Source organism: Squalius cephalus (genome assembly GCF_949319135.1).
Source record: "Squalius cephalus genome assembly, chromosome: 6".
NCBI classification, from domain to species: Eukaryota; Metazoa; Chordata; class Actinopteri; order Cypriniformes; family Leuciscidae; genus Squalius; species Squalius cephalus.
In genome coordinates this window covers 9,726,764-9,749,671 of record NC_137127.1, presented here as the reverse complement: position 1 = coordinate 9,749,671, position 22,908 = coordinate 9,726,764, and the positions used below count along the sequence as shown (strand labels likewise).

At 36.9% G+C, this 22,908-nt stretch overlaps 2 protein-coding genes across 2 annotated transcripts; both read right to left on the bottom strand.

Annotated features, from left to right (window-relative positions):
- Window positions 1-1,447: 1,447 nt before the first annotated feature.
- On the bottom strand, window positions 1,448-7,832 carry herpud1 (homocysteine-inducible, endoplasmic reticulum stress-inducible, ubiquitin-like domain member 1). The gene is made up of 8 exons (XM_079874034.1): window positions 7,422-7,832; window positions 6,738-6,815; window positions 5,749-5,832; window positions 5,229-5,377; window positions 5,032-5,142; window positions 3,835-4,200; window positions 2,603-2,720; window positions 1,448-2,494 (listed from the first exon to the last, which is right to left on the bottom strand). The coding sequence occupies exons 1-8, from the start codon at window positions 7,575-7,577 to the stop codon at window positions 2,330-2,332; spliced, it is 1,227 nt and encodes a 408-aa protein (XP_079730160.1). The 5' UTR covers window positions 7,578-7,832; the 3' UTR covers window positions 1,448-2,329.
- Window positions 7,833-8,240: 408 nt separating this feature from the next.
- slc12a3 (solute carrier family 12 member 3) lies at window positions 8,241-20,747 on the bottom strand. The gene is made up of 26 exons (XM_079874778.1): window positions 20,472-20,747; window positions 20,132-20,254; window positions 19,137-19,212; window positions 18,872-18,967; window positions 18,563-18,702; window positions 17,140-17,250; window positions 16,931-17,042; window positions 16,671-16,801; window positions 16,458-16,542; window positions 15,644-15,798; window positions 13,936-14,043; window positions 13,666-13,789; window positions 13,450-13,551; window positions 13,026-13,181; window positions 12,766-12,865; window positions 12,512-12,623; window positions 11,237-11,374; window positions 11,009-11,115; window positions 10,841-10,923; window positions 10,680-10,766; window positions 10,496-10,597; window positions 10,301-10,412; window positions 9,300-9,386; window positions 9,056-9,191; window positions 8,896-8,963; window positions 8,241-8,777 (listed from the first exon to the last, which is right to left on the bottom strand). Exons 1-26 carry the CDS (start codon window positions 20,718-20,720, stop codon window positions 8,636-8,638), a joined length of 3,042 nt encoding a protein of 1,013 aa, XP_079730904.1. The 5' UTR covers window positions 20,721-20,747; the 3' UTR covers window positions 8,241-8,635.
- Window positions 20,748-22,908: the final 2,161 nt, after the last annotated feature.

Below are 22,908 nucleotides of genomic sequence, written 5' to 3'. Positions count from 1 at the left end.
TTTGGGAGTGACTGGCTCTGAAGTCCCTCCAGGAATTCCCTCAGCCAAAAATGCTGCTGCACTGCTAGACACTGGATGCTATTTAGTTATTTAATATGTCAAATATTTGTAAAGTCAGGTAGCCTACACCCATGATATGCTCAAGCCTTACTTGACTGAATTATGTTTTTATATTTAATTTTCAGCTGCTGCCATGTTCTTTTAATGTCTGCAGGATTGCACATGAAAATTAAAATTAGGTTGAATAACATACTGTTCTTCCAGTTTCACATCTGATATTATAACAGTTGGGTAAGTTACTTGTATTACTAACTACAAATGACATCTTCAACAGTGTAATTAGATTAATGTAATAATGACTATCTATAGGATTTATTGGTCTACTTATTACTAAATCCCATATCAACCTCAACCACTTGAACAATACAAGGAGAGACAAGAAACAGCACTTTTAATGCTTTCAAATAAACAATATACAATTGCATGAATTATTCTTGAATTGACCCATGTGTGTAGAGGGAGAATATAACTTTTAAAAATGTATGTTAAATAGCCTATACAGAATTGTTCTATAGTCTAATACAATTACATCAGATTTAACTTTAAATTACAGAAGAATTAAGAGTAATCTCTTTAATTAAATTACAGTATTTAGATTACTTGGTAATTAATTACACCCATCACTGTATAACAGTAATTAAAATGTAAACTTATAAACGAAATAATATTCGTACTCTCCATATGCTTGCAGAAGCTCATCCAGTTCTGCTGGTGAGAAATATGAAGACCTCTTTTTGTCTGGCGCTGTTGCCATGGTGACTCATAATATCTGTGCTCCATTGATAATGGCTTTTTATAGTTGTGGTGAACACGCTTAACTCAGAGTCAGTCAACTCAGAGTTGATTGAACTAACTAATTTCAGCTGTTCTGAAACCAAAAACTCAGAGTTTCCCATCTCAGGGTAAGTCAACTCAGAGTTCAAGTTTTAACTCAGAGTTGGTTGAACCTCCTTATTGAAACAGGCCCCTGGTGTCTTTATGTATGGTTCCTGATGTTTATTAAATGTGATTTTACCGTTCATCTGCGTCAAGCATCTTGGGATTATCAAGTCAAGCCAGTGTGAGACAACATAACAGCACACTATCAAATATTTAAAGAATAAAAAAAGTTTGCCATTCTTGCTTAGAATACACACAACGCAAATGCCAATTGTAATGCGACTTGCAAAAATCTCAATAATACCATTTCAGTTGGACAAAAGTGTGTATGACTTTGTTTATTAGTCCGACTGAAATCATTTTTTTTTAAGTGCTTGTACATAAACTGGTAGCATGTGGCCAAAGGTAAAACCTAAAATTAATTTTAAAAAAAGCATAGGAGAAAACCTATGCTACACAAACAGAATGCAGCTCGCATTTCTACTTTTCAAAGAATTTCAATACGAAATTGAAACAAAGTTGTTTATTTCTTTTTTCATTTTCTGGTACAAAGAGGCTTATCTTATTAATGTTAATAAACAATGCTATTTTAGACATACAATTAAATGACAGCAATGCTACAGTGTTGATAAATACCAGATTAAAAATTTATTTTTTAGTCTCTCAGAACCATACCTGTCCTCATTTCTGTCCTCCACTCGTGCATGTACTAAAGTGCAGTTCCTTTGTGTAAAGAAAATGCAAAATTGCACGTCACTGAAATTCGTTCGCCTTTGTTTCATCCCAAAGTCAACAGCAAACACTGGTGCTCTTTAAATTGCAAATTCTGCTCAAACTACTTGAACGCATACCAAACCTTCTTCATAAATATTAACAATATTCATTTCACAGGTTGAATACAATTTAAAAAAAAGCACATGTAAGCATATTTAACTTGCATAAACACCATTAGCTTCAAAGTGCCACAAATGCATTCTTCCAAGCACCCTCCATCAATTCATGCAAAATCAATGTATGGCCTTCGTTGTCCATTATACTAGAACCTTAATAAGATAATCCCATGAGTTTAATCCTTGGATCACTCATCGTAGAGCACTTCAAGAGAATGAAGCCCTGGTGACAGGAGCCTATATAAGAGGATCAGGCCTGGAGACTGATACCATTGATTCCAGTCGGTGTGGTTATCTAAAGTGCTAAGCAAAAACTGTCCAGCAATATTTACAACTCCATGTCCATGTTTATACAGAATGTGCAACCAATGTTCACATAGGCAAAGGACTGGAAAGTGCTACTATTTCTAGTACTTGTAGCCTTCATGTATAATGTCCAAATGGTCAAGCCAAGGGTCTCTAGGGTCCAGTTTTGTCGTTTCAGTCCGACTGCTTCCAATTCAGTTTGCAATGCCCTGTGGAGCCTCAGGTATCAAAGAAGCGAAAAAGGCTTTGAAAAACACCCATGCCGTCCATAGGAGGGGTCGTCTAACTGGGGTAACAGGCACTGCTATCATGGCGGGTTCAACAACTTCGGCATCCTCCACTTCAGCAGGGGGCGGCACCTTCAGGACAAAATGAGAATTATTAAAATCACACACACGCCTACACACGCCACTTATCCAAGTATAATTACTTCTTATTTTCTTTCTTAAACAGAAACTATGACTCACTGGTTCTGGATGTCTGAGCTCATTTTGGTTCTGCTGGTTCTGTATGACTTCTGGTGCTGGCTGATTGTGAGGCCTGGCTTGGGGTCTCCGTCTAAAAGGAAACCAACCTGCGGTGTGTCTGAAAGAGAGAAAAAGAACCTTAAGAATAGCTTCAAAAAGGGAATCAGGCCTCCATGAGCTCCATTTCCATTAAAATTACACAATTTATTTTAAAATAGTCAGCCATTAGCACCTCAACTCTGCTCATTCATACATTACTAAATCAAGAGAGGACGCCCAAACTGTTTGTACGGTAGGGTGGGTCAAGATAAGGCCATAACACTGAACACCCTCAGATCAAGCAGATCAGTCAAACTGCCACGTTTGCAGAGATAGAGTATCAGAAGTGAATTGTTATCGGTTATAACAGCTGGAGCTCAACAAAATAAGTCCCAGAATGCCACCAACCAATCAGCAGTCATGTACAGGAAGATGTTTTTATCTATCTATCAGGGATCGGAAAGTACTATCTGCTAATTTTTGCTTGCATAAGCTACTCATTTATCTACTCAAGTTATCTAACTGAGTGTGTATCTGTGTTTATTAACGGATCTCACACTTGCATTTTTCCACTGACGTGGACAATACAACATACTAAAACACTCAAACAGAGATACCTGCTCTATAATTCAGGGGCGCAGCAACACAAAACATACAGTGCTACCAAACTGAATGATTTCAGAATTAATGATTCTTATGAGGCGTTTCATTTTTGTGAATCAAAAACATACAGCACAACCAGTGTATGCCAATTCCCCAAACAAATGGCTCTTATGAACTGGTGTGACCAGTGTAGTCCAATTCCCTAAACATATAACCTGCATGAACCTGTTCTTTTTAGTGAATCAAAAACATACAGCGCAAACTTCAACTCATTCTTTTTAGAAAAGTCCAATTCCCAAACAAATGGCTCTTATGAACTGGTGTGACCAGTGTAGTCCAATTCCCTAAACACATAACCTGCATGAACCTGTTCTTTTCAGTGAATCAAAAACATACAGCGCAAACTTCAACTCATTCTTTTTAGAAAAGTCCAACTCCCAAACAAATGACTCTTATGAACTGATTCTTTAGTGAGTTAAAAACATACAGTGTGACCAGTGTAGTCCAATCCCAGAACTTGAAAACACCAACCACATGTTTCTGAATATTATGTTTGCAAAATAGACATTTGGCGTTCAGTTTAAACTTACAGGTACATAATAACCAGGCTGCTCATGACCAGAACGAAGCGGCTCATGCTGGAGTAGTAGTACACAATGCTCAGGAAGACACCCAATCGGGATGCTGTGTACACCCAGTCCAGCCAGTCGCGGTTTATGTCCTCCTCGTCTTCCATCACAGGGCCACCCTGGGCATTCATTCTCAGATTCTGATTTGCTCCCTCTGGGTTGATGAACGCAGGACCTGGGGCATTCTGATTGGCTGGCAGGTTGTTGATGGGACCTTGATTGGGTAAAGCTGCAGGTACAGCGGCTTGATGAGGGCCGACGGGCAGTGAGGTAGCAGCGGCAGGGACGGCCATCGGAGCGGAGGCGGCAGCTGTCATGGCAGCGTGACTGAAACAACACAGACGTTTCATTCACACGTTGTACAATCTTGCTAATATTTTTATTTAATAGTAATAATACATTTAAAGTGCCCCTACTATGCAATTTTAAAGGCTCTTAATTTTGTTTTGGAGGTCTCCTAAAATAGGTTTACATGCATCACATTTCTCAAAGAGTCTGAAAACAGTTTGTTCAAAGATTCAGTCTCTCTAAACCTCTCCTTTCTGCGAACGTACTCTGCTCTAAATGGTCAGACGGCTCCCAGTCTGTTGTGATTGGTCTACAGCTTATCACCATATATGAATTTTAGCTCCGGAAGCACAATGACATCGGTTTTTCCGTACTAATTCCAGTGTGAGTCCTTATGCTTTTGAACTGCATGCAAAGTGGACTCGCAGCGCTGAAACAGTGTCTTCTCGACATGTTAACAACACGTTGTTCACGGGCAGGAAATGAAGACTATAGGCTGGCATTATGTAACTTTGTTACATTGTTACGTAGGTATGTAACAGGAGGTGAGACTGGAATTGTTGAAGACTCGTTTCAGCCGTTCAGAATCGATTCTTTCTTTTAGGAGACACTTTGATCGTTCACAAACAGCTATATTACACATTGCATGAAATGTAATATTCGAAAAAGCATATAGAGGCACTTTGATGATAATAAAAAAATTGGCCAAATTGTGAAGCCCTAAAAACATGCAAACCTGGAGCTTTTTTTTTTATTATCTCATTTTACAATCGCAATTTAGATAAGGAAGGAAAAAGTGTGCAATTACATGTTTTTTTTTAACCTAATCGTGCAGCCCAACACTGTAATGTCTATATAGGGTGTACTTACTATTGCATGTAGTATTGGCGGGCATACATTTGCTGCAACCACAGCAGCTGTTGTGGACTGTAAAGGGAGTACGTGGGGAAGGCTGGGTGGGTCATCGCTGCTGTTACAGGCCTGTGAATGAAGAACAAACATTAACATTCATACACCTTTAATACTTACAGCACTGAATCTCAATTTGACAAAAGACAAGAACTCACGTAGATGTGTCAGCACTAGTGCCAGGCCAGACAGCATGACCTCGCTGTCTAAGGCCATCCGTGGAGGTCACGGACGGTCCTGGAGACTCTGAGCTCTGGGTAGCAGTTAGTGGGGAGTGCTGGGAACTCTGCTGCTGTGTTGATGTCACCTACACCAAAGATATGAAAGAGAAACACACTTGATTATTAAGCAGGAAAGCCAGAACAGATGCATGAGACACTATGCAACTTCATGTGAAATTTGCTACAGGATTTGGTTTATGCAAACAAGGATGCAGAAAGGAACAGGAAGTAAGCAGTGGTGTGGTGATATCTCCACCCAACTGAACAAGCACAGCATTACCCTGAGAGACAGGAAACCGCCACATCTGAACCATAATGTAAGGTGATCAAATATATTGCCTTGGAGCTATTCAGGACATGAAACTTATAAATAAACCAAATGTCTGTTTTTACATGTAGCACTAGATCTTACCACATGGCGAAAGCCTAATATAAACAGTAGATGGGAATAACATACTTTGGGTCTTGCTCCTAGCTGGGCAGCAGGTTGGGGTCTCACAGCACACACCAGGTGAAGCGTGGGCTTGGTATCTGTAGGAACCTGCAGAAAAAGTTTTTTTTCTTTCAGTTCTTTTGACAGAAACAAGAGGTAACATGCTTTTTGAGGTGGCAAAGGCATACACCAAAGGAACTATCATTTTGTGAAAGAGAAAGCTTTGAGAGATTGGATAAACCATGAGACTATCACATTGTTTTTTATCTCCGTGTCACGCTCTTGATGGCATGACATCGATCAGGTGACAGGCTTTCACCATGTTACAACAAATGTCCTTTTTTCAAATTCACAACTCGCTTCTTGAGAGGCTGCGAAGTGCTTTTAAATTAGACACACTTGAGCACATGATAAGAAGATCAGGCTGAGGATACAGTACAAGAGGTGTCTGTGGTTCCTCCCGTTATTATTATTTTTTTATGACACAACTATCAGAGTTTTGCCAACACCCCTGCCTTTCAGGATAGCTAAATTTATACATTGCATCTTTTCTGTAACCCTGAATTTTGTTTCAGGGACATGGCCATGCTTTATTTATACTGTAAATTCAACCATAAATGCCAAAAAATAATGATTTTTCTGGATGCTCCTACTGGTAATGAAGAGTATTTTATAAAAATAGCCTGCAAATAATTCGTTAAAATTTGTATTTGTATAATTTAAATATATAATAAACATAAAATATAAATAATACATACAATTTTATCATTTTAAATGATAATAAAGTTTCAAAATCATAGATTTTTTTCATGTAAATATTAAATATTAACAAAGAAATAGCTGGAATTCATTTTTTTTTTCATAGTTGGAAGCAGGTAAAGATAAGATACTGTAGAAAGTAAACAAGTGTAAGCCTCATGCATGGCAACCCATGTGTACATGTCTGTTGCAGTCACTTGGCAACCCTGAAATAAACACAAAAAAAGCACCTCAAAGATGGTAAAGTCCCTCACCTTTGAGAAAACATCTCTCATAAGCAGGTTGTCCTGAAGCAGCTTGCCTGAGTAAATGAGTCTCTGGTCTTTCTCAGCCTAAAAGAAAGTAAGTCCAAACGTCAAATAGTACCTAGAAAGTACCTTTATTTTAAGGTGACGTAGTTACACGTTACTACATGTACTTACTATAGTAATAACAGTAAATTATGCATAATTACAAGTAGCTAACCCAAAACCAAACCCTAACTCTATAGTAAGAACATGTAGTTAATTAATATTACTAAATACTTATTTAAGTGAGTAACAACGTTACCTTAAAATAAAGTGTAACGTTAACCGTCTGTATTTGCACAATGATATACAACATCCAATGGTTGAAATGACTTTGTGAGAAATGTTTGTGAGAAGTAAAAACATACAGCAAATTTCACATGTAACGTACCTAGTAGTTGCTTCCGTATAATGCAAAATAACTAACGTTACACAGTAGAGGAATAATGTGATAAATTATTAATTTACTAACACTATAAAAAAAATAAACCAATGGGATGCAAATTCACCTTCTGTTTATAGAGTGCAAATGATTTATTGACAGAAAGATACATTGCTCAGCCATGCTAGCTGGGTGTTATGTTGAGGAATGCTTTCGACTCGCTAGATGTAACCCGACACCCATAGAATAAGAAACCAATCCAAACCTACCGGGTTGTTGGGATAAACCTCGGAGAGGTGACATTTGAGGTCTTTCACGGTCCAGTCCACGCGCACTCCCTCGATCAGCTGATCGCCGTGAAACTGATTAGGCGTTTTAATAACCAGCGAGATGGTCTCTTTATCCGAGACCTTAGAACTTTCCATTTTTCCTTCGCAATCTAACCAATTAGAACTATATTAATGGTCGCATAAAATATCTACAGTAATTTTCGAAGACTTCACCACTCGATTAGTCAAAAGGACAATACACGATAAGGTTCCTGATTCAAGAAGTTTCGGGCTGCTCATAAGCCATGAAGTATTTGCGTGTAGTTTCCCAAACACACTGTGGCCGCCTGTGATTGGCTGGGATGAGCTCGCGTTCAGACGTGGAGCCTGTCCTGAAGCCCCACGCACTGCGCACGCGCACTGAAAAACAGCCTTCAGAATTTGTTTTCACGGTGTTTCCTGTAAATGTTGTGATTGCATCAGATGGCTATTATGAAAGCTTCTTATTATCTTTGTACAGTTTTACAGAAATATGCGCATGTCTGTTCACGAATATGGGACACTTTGACGCCCTAAGGGCGTTGAGGCTCAAATCCATGTTTTTTTATTATAATTTTATTAGATTTATTTGAGATTAACTGTTATCAACATAAAATTAACTTAATTTGAAAAGTAGCTATAGTTTAAACATAAAATTACTGTCTCCCCATAAAATCAATGTTGTAAATAGGTTAATTTTAATTAAATTGAGTTGATTTTTATATTTTTTAAAAGTTTACCTAAATGCCATAAAAAATAAAATAAAAGAATAAACATGTCATACATAAGTAGTAATTTATTAAACATTCAGATATACATATGCAAACTGTTTCAATTGCTGAATTAAGATAATCAGAATCAACTAAGATTATTGTAAAATAGGCTAATTACACACATAATTTGAGAGGAAATTCTTTGAATACAGTCTTTTGTTTGAATTATTACTTCTGGAGAAAGTGCATAACATAACTAAAGCAGCAAAAACAAATAAAATATATTCTGAATTGAGAATTAAAAAGTTAAACAAATGAAGACAAACACCCTATTAACCACAAGACATATGAAACCAAATGAAAATATGTAAATCTGTCATAATTTTAACATGTCATTGACAAGTTGAGTTTCTTTTCAACTGATGTACGCGTGTGAACAGTTCTGTCAGGAAAAGGTGGCGTTCACTGGCAGTAGAGCGTCAGCACATTCTCCTGATTGCCTCGGACAAGAAGAACTGGGGGTCGAAGGTCACGTGACACGATCTCTAGCCAAGCCATGTAAAGGGGACTAGGACATGCCCCTCTTCGCCCCACGGGCATAGTTCTGCCAAACAACAAAATATAGAAAAATTACAGGTGATTTCAGAAAGTCACATTCGGTTTTGTTTAAATGTAATCTAAATAACATCATGGCACAACATCCTGTATACTGTAGCACTTACACAATGATCAATGCAGCATCTCTAGAGTAATCTTGAATAACTTCATTCAGGCGGATCTGTCGAAGGGACTATACAAACACAGGACAAACATGTTTAACCAGAGCATGCATGAAAGTAGGCAAGGCTTCGTATCCTAACTCCATCATTTGACCTAAACTACCTTGGCTCTGAACGTTTCGAATTCCTCATCAGACACCATCCAGGAGAATTCCTTTGTTGTCTCGTCGGCTTCTTGACCATCCTTTTGGACTGAACTTACTCTATACGGAGCTATGAGATCTTCAAATCTTCTAATGCTGTTTCAATAATTTAAGGACAGAAATACAATTTTTTAAATAGGAATATACAGTCCATTAATTTAAGAGGTCAGTGCAGAGAGTTGAATTGAATAAATGAGACTGTACCTCTCAGACTGTGGTTTTCCATTGATGTCAGGAAGAACTTGAATATCTTGGAAACCCAGACGGAGCCTGCTGATCAAAGCTTTGAGCCTGACAAAATACAAACGCAAGCTCGTCTTAACGGACTTTGACATTCATAGGACCAATTAAATAAATGTTGTTAGAATTATTAAATAAATCAATTAATCATTTTCAAAGATATATAGCTTTACAGATATATATGAATATATTATTATATTATATGCATCATGTGATTAAATATTAGTATTATGTTTAATAATATAAGACATCAATATATCATTAAAAAATAAAAAACTATGTGAGAGTGTTTTATTATATATATATATATATATATATATATATATATATATACATATATATATATATATATATATATATACATATATATATATATATATATATATATATATATATATATATATATATATATATATATTACACACACTTTACCATTCACAAGTTTGGGGAAATACATTTAAAGAAATAGAACATTTTTCAAGGATGCATTAAATTGATCAAAATTGACAGTAAAACATTTATATTGTTACAAATTTCAATTAAATAAATGCTGTTTTTTTTCATCAAAAAAAAAAAATGCAAAATGCAAAAACTGTGATAATATCATAAAACCAAAATTATAGGACCAAATCGGCATATTAGAATGATTTTTGAAGGATCATGTGACACTGAAGTCTGGAGTAATGGTGCTGAAAATTCAGCTTTGCCATTACAGGCATAAATTACATTTTAAAATATATTAAAATAGAAAAGAGCCATCTTACATTGTAATAATATTTGACTATATTTTTTATTATTAAATATAATGCAGTCTTGGTGAGCATAAGAGAATTGTTTCAAAATCATTAACTCCAACCCCAAACCTTTGAATGGTAAAATATATTTATATCATGTAATATGTGTGGCATGGACTTTGTATTATGAAGTGTTACCACAAATAATATTACAATAAAGGTTATGCATACTCTTGTTTCTGCTCATCGATATTTTGAGCTTCACCTCCAACAAACAACCTCACTTTGCATCTGCCCCAGCGTTTCTTACGGGAAAGGAGGTACGGCACTAATAGTGTCAGACCTGACAACACAGTGAATTGTTAAACCATGTTTTTCCACTGCAAAATCTTTAAAAAAGAACATATTATTTGAATATCAACTCACCCCCATCATCAGAGAGCCAATACACATCAATGGTCTTCTTTCCCTGTCTAGTCTGAAACACACTGGTGGGCTGGGACATGGCCATTAGTGCCTCAGGGTCCACTGCAACACAGGAGATCACATGTTTTGGAAAAGAGTCCAACAGCCTTGAATAGATTCAGTATTTAAGAGTTTGGATACACACGTGATGTATCAATTGTGGCTGTTGTAGCAGTAGTTGAGCTCCTTGTGTCAAGTCCTTGTTCAGTAGATGTCTCGAACCCTAGATTGACTAAAGTGAAACATTCCGTCACTGCACATAAACTGTAGAAATTGTTAGAAAGGGAGTTTTGAAAGAGTCCATACCATGTGCTTGCATCGTTCGACTTATGTCAAGACCCTCCTTCATCCGAAGAACACATACGCCATATTGCAGGTCAAATGCATCGCTAAAATCACATGGAACTGTCACATGCCTTGACTTTTCTTCATCAGAATTTAACACTGAGGGAATATTAAATGTGATATACATACTGCAAAATTCCAATATAGTTTTCAATTTTGCTTGGTTGAGCTTTACGCCAGTTCTTCTTAAATCCCATCACTAGGACATTGGGCCTCATCCGACCCAAACCCGTACTCTGGAATAGAACCACCATAAACAGACATTACGTTTTGCTGGTATACCTTCATCGGACTCTAAAAAAACTGAATAAATGATGTTAGAACATGAAGCGTAGTGCATTGTGGGACATAGGTGACCTGCAGCAGCATCTGTACGCCGACACGAAGGTCATCAGACACTACAGTGTGGTAGAAGGACTTTATGCGCCGCTTGTTTAGCCAGCTTATATGAGGACTGCTTTTGGCTGAGTCCACAGGGCCAGGCGAGGGTTCCCCCTGTCAATAACACACAGTCAGTCAAACACAGAATATGTGCTCAGGAGAAAAGAGTGTTCAGAGCTGCAAAGAACTTTTAAAACTTGATGTATTGCGAAGATGTGTTGTGCAGGGGCAAAAACTGTTTAACACAAAGTTTCAGTGAGAGATAAACAGATTTGGAAGTCTATGGAAAAGAGAAAATATGCAATCTATGTTTCCAAGAAACAACCAAGATGAAAAATGGTTCCAAATTTATTCTATCTATTATTATGATAATTATATTACAGCAGGGTTCCCACATCTTTTGAGTTTTCCAGTGGTTCATTATTACTGAAAGGGTCTGAAAATGTCATAAATATAAAGATTCTTCATTTGTAATGCGTCTGTGAGCTATAACACACATCTGTTTTCTATCAGCATGTCTTTTATGTGTTTATTAGAGGTTGAATTCAAACCAAATACTGACAAATGTCTATTTAATAAATAGTATGTAAGTTTAGTACTGCGCCCAGACAAAATTTCCCTGAAAGCTCATTTTTTGAGATATCAACTTCAAATTTGGGAATTTCAAAATTTCAAAATTATATGCAGTTTTAAAGTAAAACATGTTTTGTAAAATATATTAATGAAAAAAATTTAAAATCACTCCCAATAATCTACAATAGTCCAAGTGACTCTTTTAAAAAGTATTCCAGTTGCATAACCGGTTATAACCGGTTCATAACTGTTTCAAGTCAGTTATATAAAAAAGTAGATTGGTTAAGTTTGATAATAGAAACTAAGACTGATTGCCCCTTGACTCAACGCTATTTGGTCATACTAGTACTTAAGACACAGTTTTAACATAAGGGCTTTGTTTATGCAACCAGCATATAACAATTTAAAGTGGAAATATAATTTTGGAGTCTATGTCCCAAAAATGGGACTGACAAGTAAGGGGTTAATATGACATTTATATTTCCATATTTATATATTTCAATACTTATATTTTAGTTATAACTCCTGATATTCATAGGCTTTTCTTTGACTGTGAGAATCCTCAATGATTTATTTCTTTGGAAAAGGACATTTTGAAAAAATGTTAATTAAACATTTGTTGTGTAGACCACCCCCGCTTTTCACAACCCTGTTTAATGTTTCTATGCGTTAACTTACTGTAATGACATTTGCACATATCATAAGGCTCTGGTTCTTGGTGAAGGTGCTGATGAAATCCACTAGGGAAGGACGTGTACAGGGAGGCCCAGTGAGGACCAAACACTGTGGCCTGAGAAAAAGAACAGATGGAAAAAAGTAGGACACAGGAAGAAATGATGAAAATTGAGAATATAAAAAGAGTTGAAAAACACAAATGGAACATTTTCAAGCGAGCAAAAGACAAATAACAACATGAACAGGGTGTTATTTACCTGTAATTCTTAATATGGTCTTCCACTTGGTTAAGACCTACACATTGAGACAGTGCCATGTTATATGAGCTGGCTTGCATTGATGATCCCCAGTTGACATCTGAAAAACAGTACAAAAACAGTCATGCACTGAGCACATAATGAAAGCTTGGCAATATTATACGTATTTGGGATGAGTTGAAATGCTCGATGGAATAATATGAGCTTCATGAGACTAATTATTTCTGACAAAGACTCTATTAAGAGTGTAGGTGTCTTACCGGGTTTCTTATACAGCACATAACCCAGCAGGAAGATGATTATGCCGATGGCTATGAGAGCAGCCCACCAGGTTAGAAGAAACATGATGATCACAGACACTACTGCTCCGAGCAATGACAACCACTTGCTATAAAATCGAAAAGTTGGACGCCAGCCTGCTCACACACAAGAAAAATGAGAAATGCTTCAGTGAGCGGAATATAGCTATTCTGAGACGTGTGAATTTACAGTAGCATGCAGCGTTTTTTGAGTGCCGTAAAACATATTTTGTTTGCATTTGTCATTATCTAAAGAAAGAGCCCTGTGGTGGTTACAGTATGCACCATTAATCCGAATAGCAAACCACCATTAAATAAGCAAATATTGCATCATAAACTGTTAGCTTAACCCATCATGGCTTGATGTATGGGTTTAAGTACTCACCTGGAGAGTTAGTGATGGATGCATGGAAGCAGCTGAAGTTGATGAGGGCGTAGGAGCAGAGGAAAAAGTTGGAGATGATGGGAGCAATGGTGTTCAACTCAGCTGAAATATTAGAACATTTGTTTGTCAGAAGGAAATTTCTAAAATAAAAATTAAGCACTTTTTTTGAGAGCATCCAACAACTGCATGGTCAAATTTTGATGTTTGGTGGTTTACCAATAAGAATGAAGCATATAGCGATGATGTAGGCTAGCAGATAGCTTCTGAGTGGTTCATTATTCTTCCCATAACCCTTCCCGAAAAATCCAATGCCTGGATAGAGGTTGTCCTTGCAAAGGCACTATAGGGGGACAATGAATGGAAGGAATCAGAAAGGGGAATGGATGAGAGTTGTGTTAAAGGAGTGTTTGAATTAGTAAATAACACTGAAGATTGTTTTGCACTCTATAATGGAGGAATAAAGATGTTCAGGGGCTCATTCGTTACCTGGAAAACCTTAGGAGCGGACACCAGACAGGCCAGGGCTGAGGAAAGAGTGGCTCCAAAAATGCCAGCACTGATCAGAGGAGCAACTGCAGACACCAGGCTCATAGTCTGAAGTGATATATGACTTCTGTTAACCTCTGGTATTCCTCACTTATAGAGGTCATAAAATATATTTTTTTTAAATGTAATAATTGTACTAAATTTTGTTTGTTTAATATTTAGTATTTTGATATATATTATTCACCTTCAAATTATGCACCATTTACTTCTATATAAAATAATACAAATATTAGAAAAAAATATTTTATATTTTTCTTTATGAATACAAGTTAAAAATCAAGCAAATGTATTTAAAGGGGTGGTATAATGCTCTTTTCACAAGATGTGAAATAAGTCTCTGATGTCCCCAGAGTGTGTATGTGAAATTTTAGCTCAAAATACCCCACAGATATTTTTATATAGCATGTTAAAATTGTCACTTTTTAAGGGTGAGCAAAAATGCACCGTTTTTGTGTCTGTCCCTTTAAATGCAAATGAGCTGCTGCTCCCAGCACGGGGGGGCGGAGCTACAACAGCTTGTATCCTGAAAATTTCAAAAACTTTTTTTGTTTGTGTTTAAATTTATGTAGCTGATGTAGAGTTAACTATCTTCTAGTCATTGATTAGCAAATTCTGTCATGATAATCTATAAATCGCATTCCCGGGGGCGGGGTTTATGTAAATTTTAGGGTTAGTGATGTCACTAACCCGGGAGGAATGTGGTGTAGTCTCTACCAGCCGTTTGTTGTAGTCCTTAAAAAGCAATTTCTTTAAAAGCAAATATCTACCTTTGCTTTGAACTTTGAGCATTGTAACTTTGCAGATGTTGTTTATGATCAAACAGCAACATTACACACTAACTAAAGTTAGAAAAGTGAAATCATAATCAACCACCCCTTTAAGGGGCCGTTTACACTACATCTATTTCTAACTAAAAACAGAAAACTTTTAATGCGTTTTGGCCGTTCATTTACACGACAACTGCATTTTGGGGGCCTGAAAACGCAAACTTTTGAAAACTGGATTCAAGTGCATATTTTCGAAAACGATACCATTATCATCTTTGTGTAAACTACAAAAACACAAATTTGTGAAAACAGTGATGTCAAGCGCATACGCATTACGTGTTCAGTCAATAGGTGCGTAGTGTTTCTTAACAAAGTGACATCTCCATCTACTGGCCTGGCAGCATGATACAGCGTTTTTAATCGTTTTCGTGGATGCTAGTGAACAGGGATCATGTTGACAACGTTGTCGTCTGTACGTGAAAGATGCAAAGGAAAAACGTTTCCATTTTAAGTACATCGTTGTCATGTAAACGTACCCTAAATGTCTGTATAGCAATATATGGTTGCAAAAATGGTTGCATTTCCCATTCAAAATGTGACTATTACAAAAAATGTTTTTTGCCTTTTCTGATCATGTCTATAATTTGTGTGTATTAGCAAGTGCCAGAAAAGTCACCAAGTTTCATACATTTAAATATTAAAAATTTAAAAAATGCAAATCTAAAATGACCGATGACCCCCAAAGGGTTATTTTTGAGCTGATATATGGGAACATTTCATGTTTAGGGGCCAGAACAATGCGTTATACAGTATACATGTTTTCATATTTTCAGTGACACATTGACAGAAATACTCAATGACCATTTACACATGATGGTCACCTGGTAATTATTGCTGAGTCCAAAAGGGCAGGTCTTATTGTTGATACAGTCACTGAAGTCCCAGCCATAGTTGCAGCCAATTCCCAAACACTCCCCAGACAAAGATGATATGGTGTCATTCAAAATACCAGAGGCATCACGCACTACACAGGAGCCTGAAATGCATTTAAAGAGCACAACAACAGGGAAATAACACAGCTGTAAGTGTGACTGGATAATACAATGAGCCTTACTGGCCTATAACTACATACAATTGGCATATTAATGTGCACAGTAACTGATATCTCACAAAATTTTGCTCTAATGTTGATGAATCCAGAGGATGCTAAATGAGTGAGCGTGTGCTGGCAGCTTGCAATTTACGTAAAATACGCTCAAATCACTTCCATATAATGAACGCTTTTGTAGAGTCACATAATTATTCAATTTTGAAAAATGTATATTTAGAAAACTGACAAAATTACTTGCCTTACTTAAAGCAGGCATGAAATTAAAATTATTAGTATTTCCTAAATGCATGTTAAAGATCTTATGAGCGATTCATCCATGTAGATGTTTATTTTGTTATTTTTGTCCTCATAATTTTAAATGAATATGTCATAATTGGATCAAAATCAAATTGATTACAATAATCCGTTACACTCGGATACACAATAGGGAATAAATATAAAACGTACAGAAGAAAAACTTTGTCGCTACTTCCGTTTCATCGTGACTTTAAGGTCATCTGGACTACGTGGGGTTTCAGTTGGTGCTAAACTTTACTGTGAATTAAAAAAATATATTTTTATATTTTAATACGTCTGATACTCACCAATAGTAGCTGAGATAATAAGATAAGAGATGGTGGTCCAAAAAATAGCCAGCATTGTACCACGGGGTATAGCAATATTTGGATCCTACAGGAGGTTTTGTGTGTGAGAACAATAAACAGAAAGCTTTTAGAGGCTTGATTTTCCGCAAATAAATATGCTTTCTGAAATGCTTTATTGGAGGAAACATTACTGTGACTGGGAACTCAACTTGCCTTCAGATCTCCAGAGATATTAGCGCCCGCAAGGATGCCTGTAGCTGAGGGGAAGAAGATGGAGAACATGCCAAAGAAACTGCCCTCCGGTCCACGCCAGCCGGGCACAAAGTTTTCCGCAAAAATATCAGCTATTGGGCACAAATTGAGACACTTTATGGGGACATATGGTAGTGTAATCTGACTAGCACTGAGAAAATGAAGATGGAGTGTTGTTATTAGCATATTTTTGGAACATATTGACTACATTGCTCTCTGACCTCGGTAGCTGAAAAATCCTCTGGCTTGCTTCTGTGGAGTGGATGGCATGATGGTTCCCACAATGTAACTGGCAAAGGAGATCATGATGACGAAGAAGAACAAGACCTGGGCCTGAGAGAGTAACGAAACCAGTGTAAACTATTAGGAGCTGAACTTACTTAGGTAACCAGACAAAATTGCTTAAAATCGCTTTGCTTGTGAAACAAACCTTGGACTCCCATTCCATTCCAGCCATTGAGATGGCCAGAAGGCAGGTGACAGTAATCACTCCAATGATACGGATATCATTAAGTCGGTCTACCATGCTAACCCCAGTGTCCTAATGGGCATCAGAAAAAAGATATTGGTGGTGGTTAAGGAGATTTCCCCCTTCTATGTAAAGCGCTTTGAGTGCAGAGAAAAGCAATATATAAATGTAATGAATTATTATTATGTCTTAAAATCATGGTTCAAACATGAGAAATAGTCACCATGAAATCAAAACGGACAATTCTTGTTTTTTTTATGAAATAGCCTTTTGCAGTAGTAGCCTATTGATTATAAATGATTTATGTTATGTTTTTTTATTCATGTGCCCTCATATTCTTTGATTGACATCTTTGATCCCCTCCCTCTTGCAAACCACTTCTCTTTTAAGATGAAATTTTAATCTGGGAGCAAGAGCAGGACAACCTGTCACTCACACGAGATTTCGGCGATAGCAAATGGTCCAATCAATTTTCAATAAACTAAATCAAATCCCGCCCTACATTGTTTCTTGTCCGTTTCACTCGGGATATAGCCTACATCATAATATGTAAGAAAAGTCTGTCGAAACTTCCGATTCACGCCGAATTTAAAGAGACAGTTTAGCCAACAAAAAAGAAAAAAGAAAGAAAGAAAATCGTTTACTAACCCTCATGTTGTTTTAAACCCGCAAACTTCCACTGAACACAATTCAGAGTTCACACGTACTCAGATATGGACAGAGGTGAGGGACGGCAATAGACCTTATTCACAGCAGCGCCATCTTTGTTTTTTAACGGGAATGAAAGCGAGGCTGTGAGGGATAGACACACATCTCTTCAGTGGGTTGTATTGTTATTTAATGTGTTTTTGGATTAATCTGCTGACGAAACATTGCAAAAAATATAATTACAAGAAACTTCAGTAGACATAAAACTCCAGACACCATGCGCTGTGGAAAATTATAAGTGATCTAGGAGCTTTAAAGAAATACTTTCAGTCTGTGAGCAAGTTTTTCTCCAGTTTTGACAGGATGATGTTTCTCCTTCTATTCACTCTCGTCATTACAGCTTTTTACAGCGGATGCCATTGAAAACACGGTAAGTCGATCCCTCACAGCCTCGCTGTCATACTTGTCATGGCGCTGCTCTGAATAAGGTCTAGGCCTCTTCTCACGCTGATTGGTTGGATTAGCCTACATGAACGTGCTCCTCCCAAACTTCATGTTAAATAAACTTAATAAGGTAGCCAGATAACCAGTAAATTATTATTATTATTTTTCGTTTTGTGTTCCAAAGAAGAAAAAAGTTGGGAAAAATAGTAGCCTACATTTAAATTTTTGGGCGTAGGCCTACATTTTCTTTCATATTCAGTGAATTCTGTGTATACTGGTCCATTTCACTCACCTGCATGAGTGCCTGTACCGTTTCAGCAAAACCCACTGTGTGCATTGCTACAGCCACCGCATTAGCGAAAGCAAATATAAGCCCAATCGAGCCCCCCAGTTCTGGACCCAAACTACGAGAGATCAGAAAATATGTTCCACCTGGGGAAAGAATTACAAAGAATGATCAATGCTGATATCTGATAGTTATTAAATAACATGACTAGGCCATATTGCATCCTGGAAAGAAGTCTGAGGATGCCTTAAAGAAAAGTAATTAATCATGTTATTCAATTTTACTCAGCACATACATGTAATGCATTGTCTTTACCTCCTTTAACCTTGCCATTAGTAGCAATGGCTGATGTGGACAAGCCAGTGATGCCCGTTATAGAAGAGGAGAGCAAGATTATAACCCAAGTCAGACCTTTAAAGTGAAGAGGAATATGTTCATATTATGCATTGTTAAAACACACAGTCACAGAGATCTGTAACGTAACAGCCCTCAGGTTCACAAAACATCAGGTGGGAAAATAGCGGTAAAACACACACATAAAAATGAAGGGATAAAGACATAAAAACATAGATTGACATACCAATCCCTGCCTGTGCTGTGATCCAGGGAAGCCTCAGGTACAGAATAACACCCCAGATATTCAGCATACAGCGAATCTACAGAGAGTTCAAGAAACAGTGAAGCTTCAATGGGATCCATTTAGATAACACAATGTAGAAATGCTTTCTGTTTGACTTTATTCAGATGTTTGGAGTATTTTACCCATAGGCAGAAAAAAGACACAGTTTAGACACTTAAAAATGTATGAACACTTGCAATATAACAACATGATTAAAATGTTATTTATGTTTGTACACTGTAACAAAAAGTTGCTGCTTTAAATTTTGAAGTACAATCAACTTGGATGTTTAAGTCATTTCAACTTAAATTACATAAACTTAACGAGTTGAATCTAGTATAACTTATACAAAAAAAAAAACGTACAGTACTTTGATGGTTTAAGGAATGTAAAAACATTTTTTTTACAGTGCACCACTATAAACATGTTCCACTAATAAATGACAATCAAAAAGTGCCCAAACACTCTTAAATTTGAAAAAATATATGTCTTGTATTGTTTTAACATTTTAAACCTAAAAATACTTTTTTGTAAAATTTTAGCTTGAAAATGTTTTTTTGTGCTTCTATTTGTGTATATATTTGTATACATAGGCTACATACAGTATATATACTATATATATACATGCACTAATAGAAGAACAAAAAAAAACATTTTTCAAGCTAAAATTTCACAGAAAGATATATACTCACACATGCATGCATACATACATAAACTTGAGGAGAGCTGAGTTCATGTTTTTTCAATAAAATAAAAAAAGGCCTTTAAAAAAATGAAAGTTAGTTGTAATAAAAGTTTTTAATGGAATAAAATTCCTGCATTTTCAAGTTTGGCCCCCAATACGTTTTGGTGTCAATGTTTTTATTAATGTTTATACACCAAGAAGCATATTCTGGTGCGGTTTTAAAAAGTAAATGTTTGTTTTTTTGTGTGTGTAATCTTTAATGTTCTTATACCATGACTCCCTGAGCCCATCCAAAGCGAGCCGGTTCTGGTGGAGGTTCTGTGGGTTCATCTTCATCCAGGCTCTGTTTGTCCACACTCGACTCCTCATATAGAGGAGGTGGAGACGGGTCATCCTAAGAGAAAATAGTGGAAAACATGACTATTTCTTTGTGGATTCCTGAATTGAAGATTTATTTATTTGTATTTATTTAGAATAAACTTTATCCTATTGACTCCTAATGAAGATTATCAACACTTTTATCTAGAGGAACAGACATCATTCAGCATTGGTTATAAGTTTATCAGTGCGGTTACATGAGCGATTTCTTAGGGAAAAAGATTCGTTCCTACCTGAGGGTTGGCGTGAAGCTGAAAGAGAGACGGTCTTGACTTCTTTGCTCTCCCAAAAACCTCAGTGTTAGTATAGAAGTCATAACTCGGCGGTGTATCCAATGTGTCATATCCAGAAAAGACGCCAGAGCTGCGGGATGCCACGCTGTCACTATCAAAACTGCTACATCCCCCCAAACTGAATTTACGGTCATCTCCATTGTTTAGTGAGGAGACCGAGAACGGGCTTCTGGCGTTTGTGAGGTTCATCCCTTCATTGGCCTGCGGTACCTCCGGCACAAGTGAAACAACAGTTGTCTGAGTAAAGCCAAGGCTTGATTCGAAGGGTTATATTATACCTGAGCCGGAAGGAACCACTTATGGATGTGTGATTAGTTTTGAGAACATATTCTGGAGCTTTTGTAACGGTCATTAATTCTTAATTGTTGCCGCAGGGCCTTTAGTTTGTACTGGGACTTGTAAACATCATCAGAACATGTAATGACTCAGATCTTTAGTCAGATATCCTTGACACAGGTTCTCAAGGACAAATGCATGGTTTGAGAGTCCTGTGTCATGCATGAGAAACAATAAATTATGCATTTCACTGGCAATGTTGTCAGCTTATTTGATTGAGAGAATGATTGAAATGTTTAATTTTATTATTCGGTTATTTTATTTTATTAGGTAGGCCTAATTTTGGTAATGTTTTACAGCGATCAGTCTTCAGCCTGACAAATTACAGTAATGGCAAAACTTTCAACTTTGAACAATGGCTTGTAAATATTTGTTTGAGATACAACTAATATGGAGAAATTGAATTGTAATTGTAGTATTGGCTGAGATGGTGTATTTAATAGTGTATTTTCCAACCTGTAGTGACCTTCATGTTAGCTGCTTTAACCCGCCAGCACCTCACAGTCGTTCCAACTGACAGACTTTTGCCTTGAGCGTTGACTGATCATTGCAGAAGCAGTTCCTCATTAACTAAAACACCAATGTCCGCCAATGCATGTGACCCAGGGAGCAGCATCGGGTTAAGTAATTATTTCTGCAGAAATTGGTCTGGAAGCCCCAAAGGTGGAGCCTTTTCAGTGTAATTAGTGCGGGCCCTGTAAACGTACCCGCAGGTGCTCTCCTTTGAAGCAGATTTTTGATTAAATTTCTATTATTAGACACAACGCTTAAGCAGAAAACCAACTGCTAAATGGTCATTTTGAAATCCTTATGTTGCCTGAGGGGAACTGTCATAACAAGGAGTAGAAGATTGTATAAAGTGATTGAAATTGAAATTATAATGAGCCTACTGTGTGAAACACTGCAATTTATTTCAAACGACATAAAATCATTCTTAGTTACACCTAAAGGTTTAATCAGATAAAACCAAATAACTGATTGTTTTGCGCTATTTATATAAAATAAGATGGACACTCTAAAATGATGAAAGTTTGTAAAGAAAAATTATTACTATAGGTTACACCACCATTCAAAAGTTTGAAGTCAGTACGTTTTTTTAATTAAATTAATGTTTTTATTCAGCAAAGGTGATGAAAAGTGACAATAAAGACTTACATTGTTACAAAAGATTTCTATTTCAAATAAATGCTGCTCTTTTGCATTTTCTATTCATCAAATAATCCAAAATCAAAACGTGTTTTTCACAGGAAAATTAAGCAGCACAACTGTTTTAAACATTCATAATAATAAGATAATGTTCCTTGAGAACCAAATCAGCATATTAGAGTGATTTCTGAAGGATCACGTGACACTTAAGACTGGAGTAGCCTAATAATGATGAAAATTCAGCTTTGTCATCGAATAAATTACGTATTAAAATTGTAATACTTCACATTAAACATAAAAAGGAAACTTCATCTTGGTTGTACAAAGTTTTATTTTCAAAGAACCACTCCCATATTTTTCCATATTGAGCATAATACATAAGTAGCCTAAGCTTTGTATAAGGGATGAATGAGGCGATCCGTTAGCAGAGCTCCTGTTGGCAGCGGTGTGGTGCCACCCTGGTGTTGTGAAATAGCCGGGTTATCGCGGACGTGTGACATCGGCCTGATTCACAACACCAGCTGCAGCACACACACCTCACACACCAGTCCATGCGGTGTGAAGACGGAAATTTGCCCTCCAGTTCTTCTTCTTCTGTCCAAGACTCTTCTATTTTGACACTTGTGATATGGAAGATTGAATGAATGTGGACCAGATTTGTCCTTGCAGGAGAGCTTTTGTTTAAAGGGTGAAATAAAGATTATTGTGAATCCTGCACCTTGACACCTTATGACAGTGCACTGGAATATTTAGCTCCAGATGCTAATGGTTACAAATGCAAAGCAGAGTTTCGAGGGAGCTGAAGCAGACACTGCAGCCGGCCGTGACGAAGCCAACACGTCCATCTGTGTGCTCTATGGGCATTTCCTCCATAACCCAGCATCTGCTGAGAGAA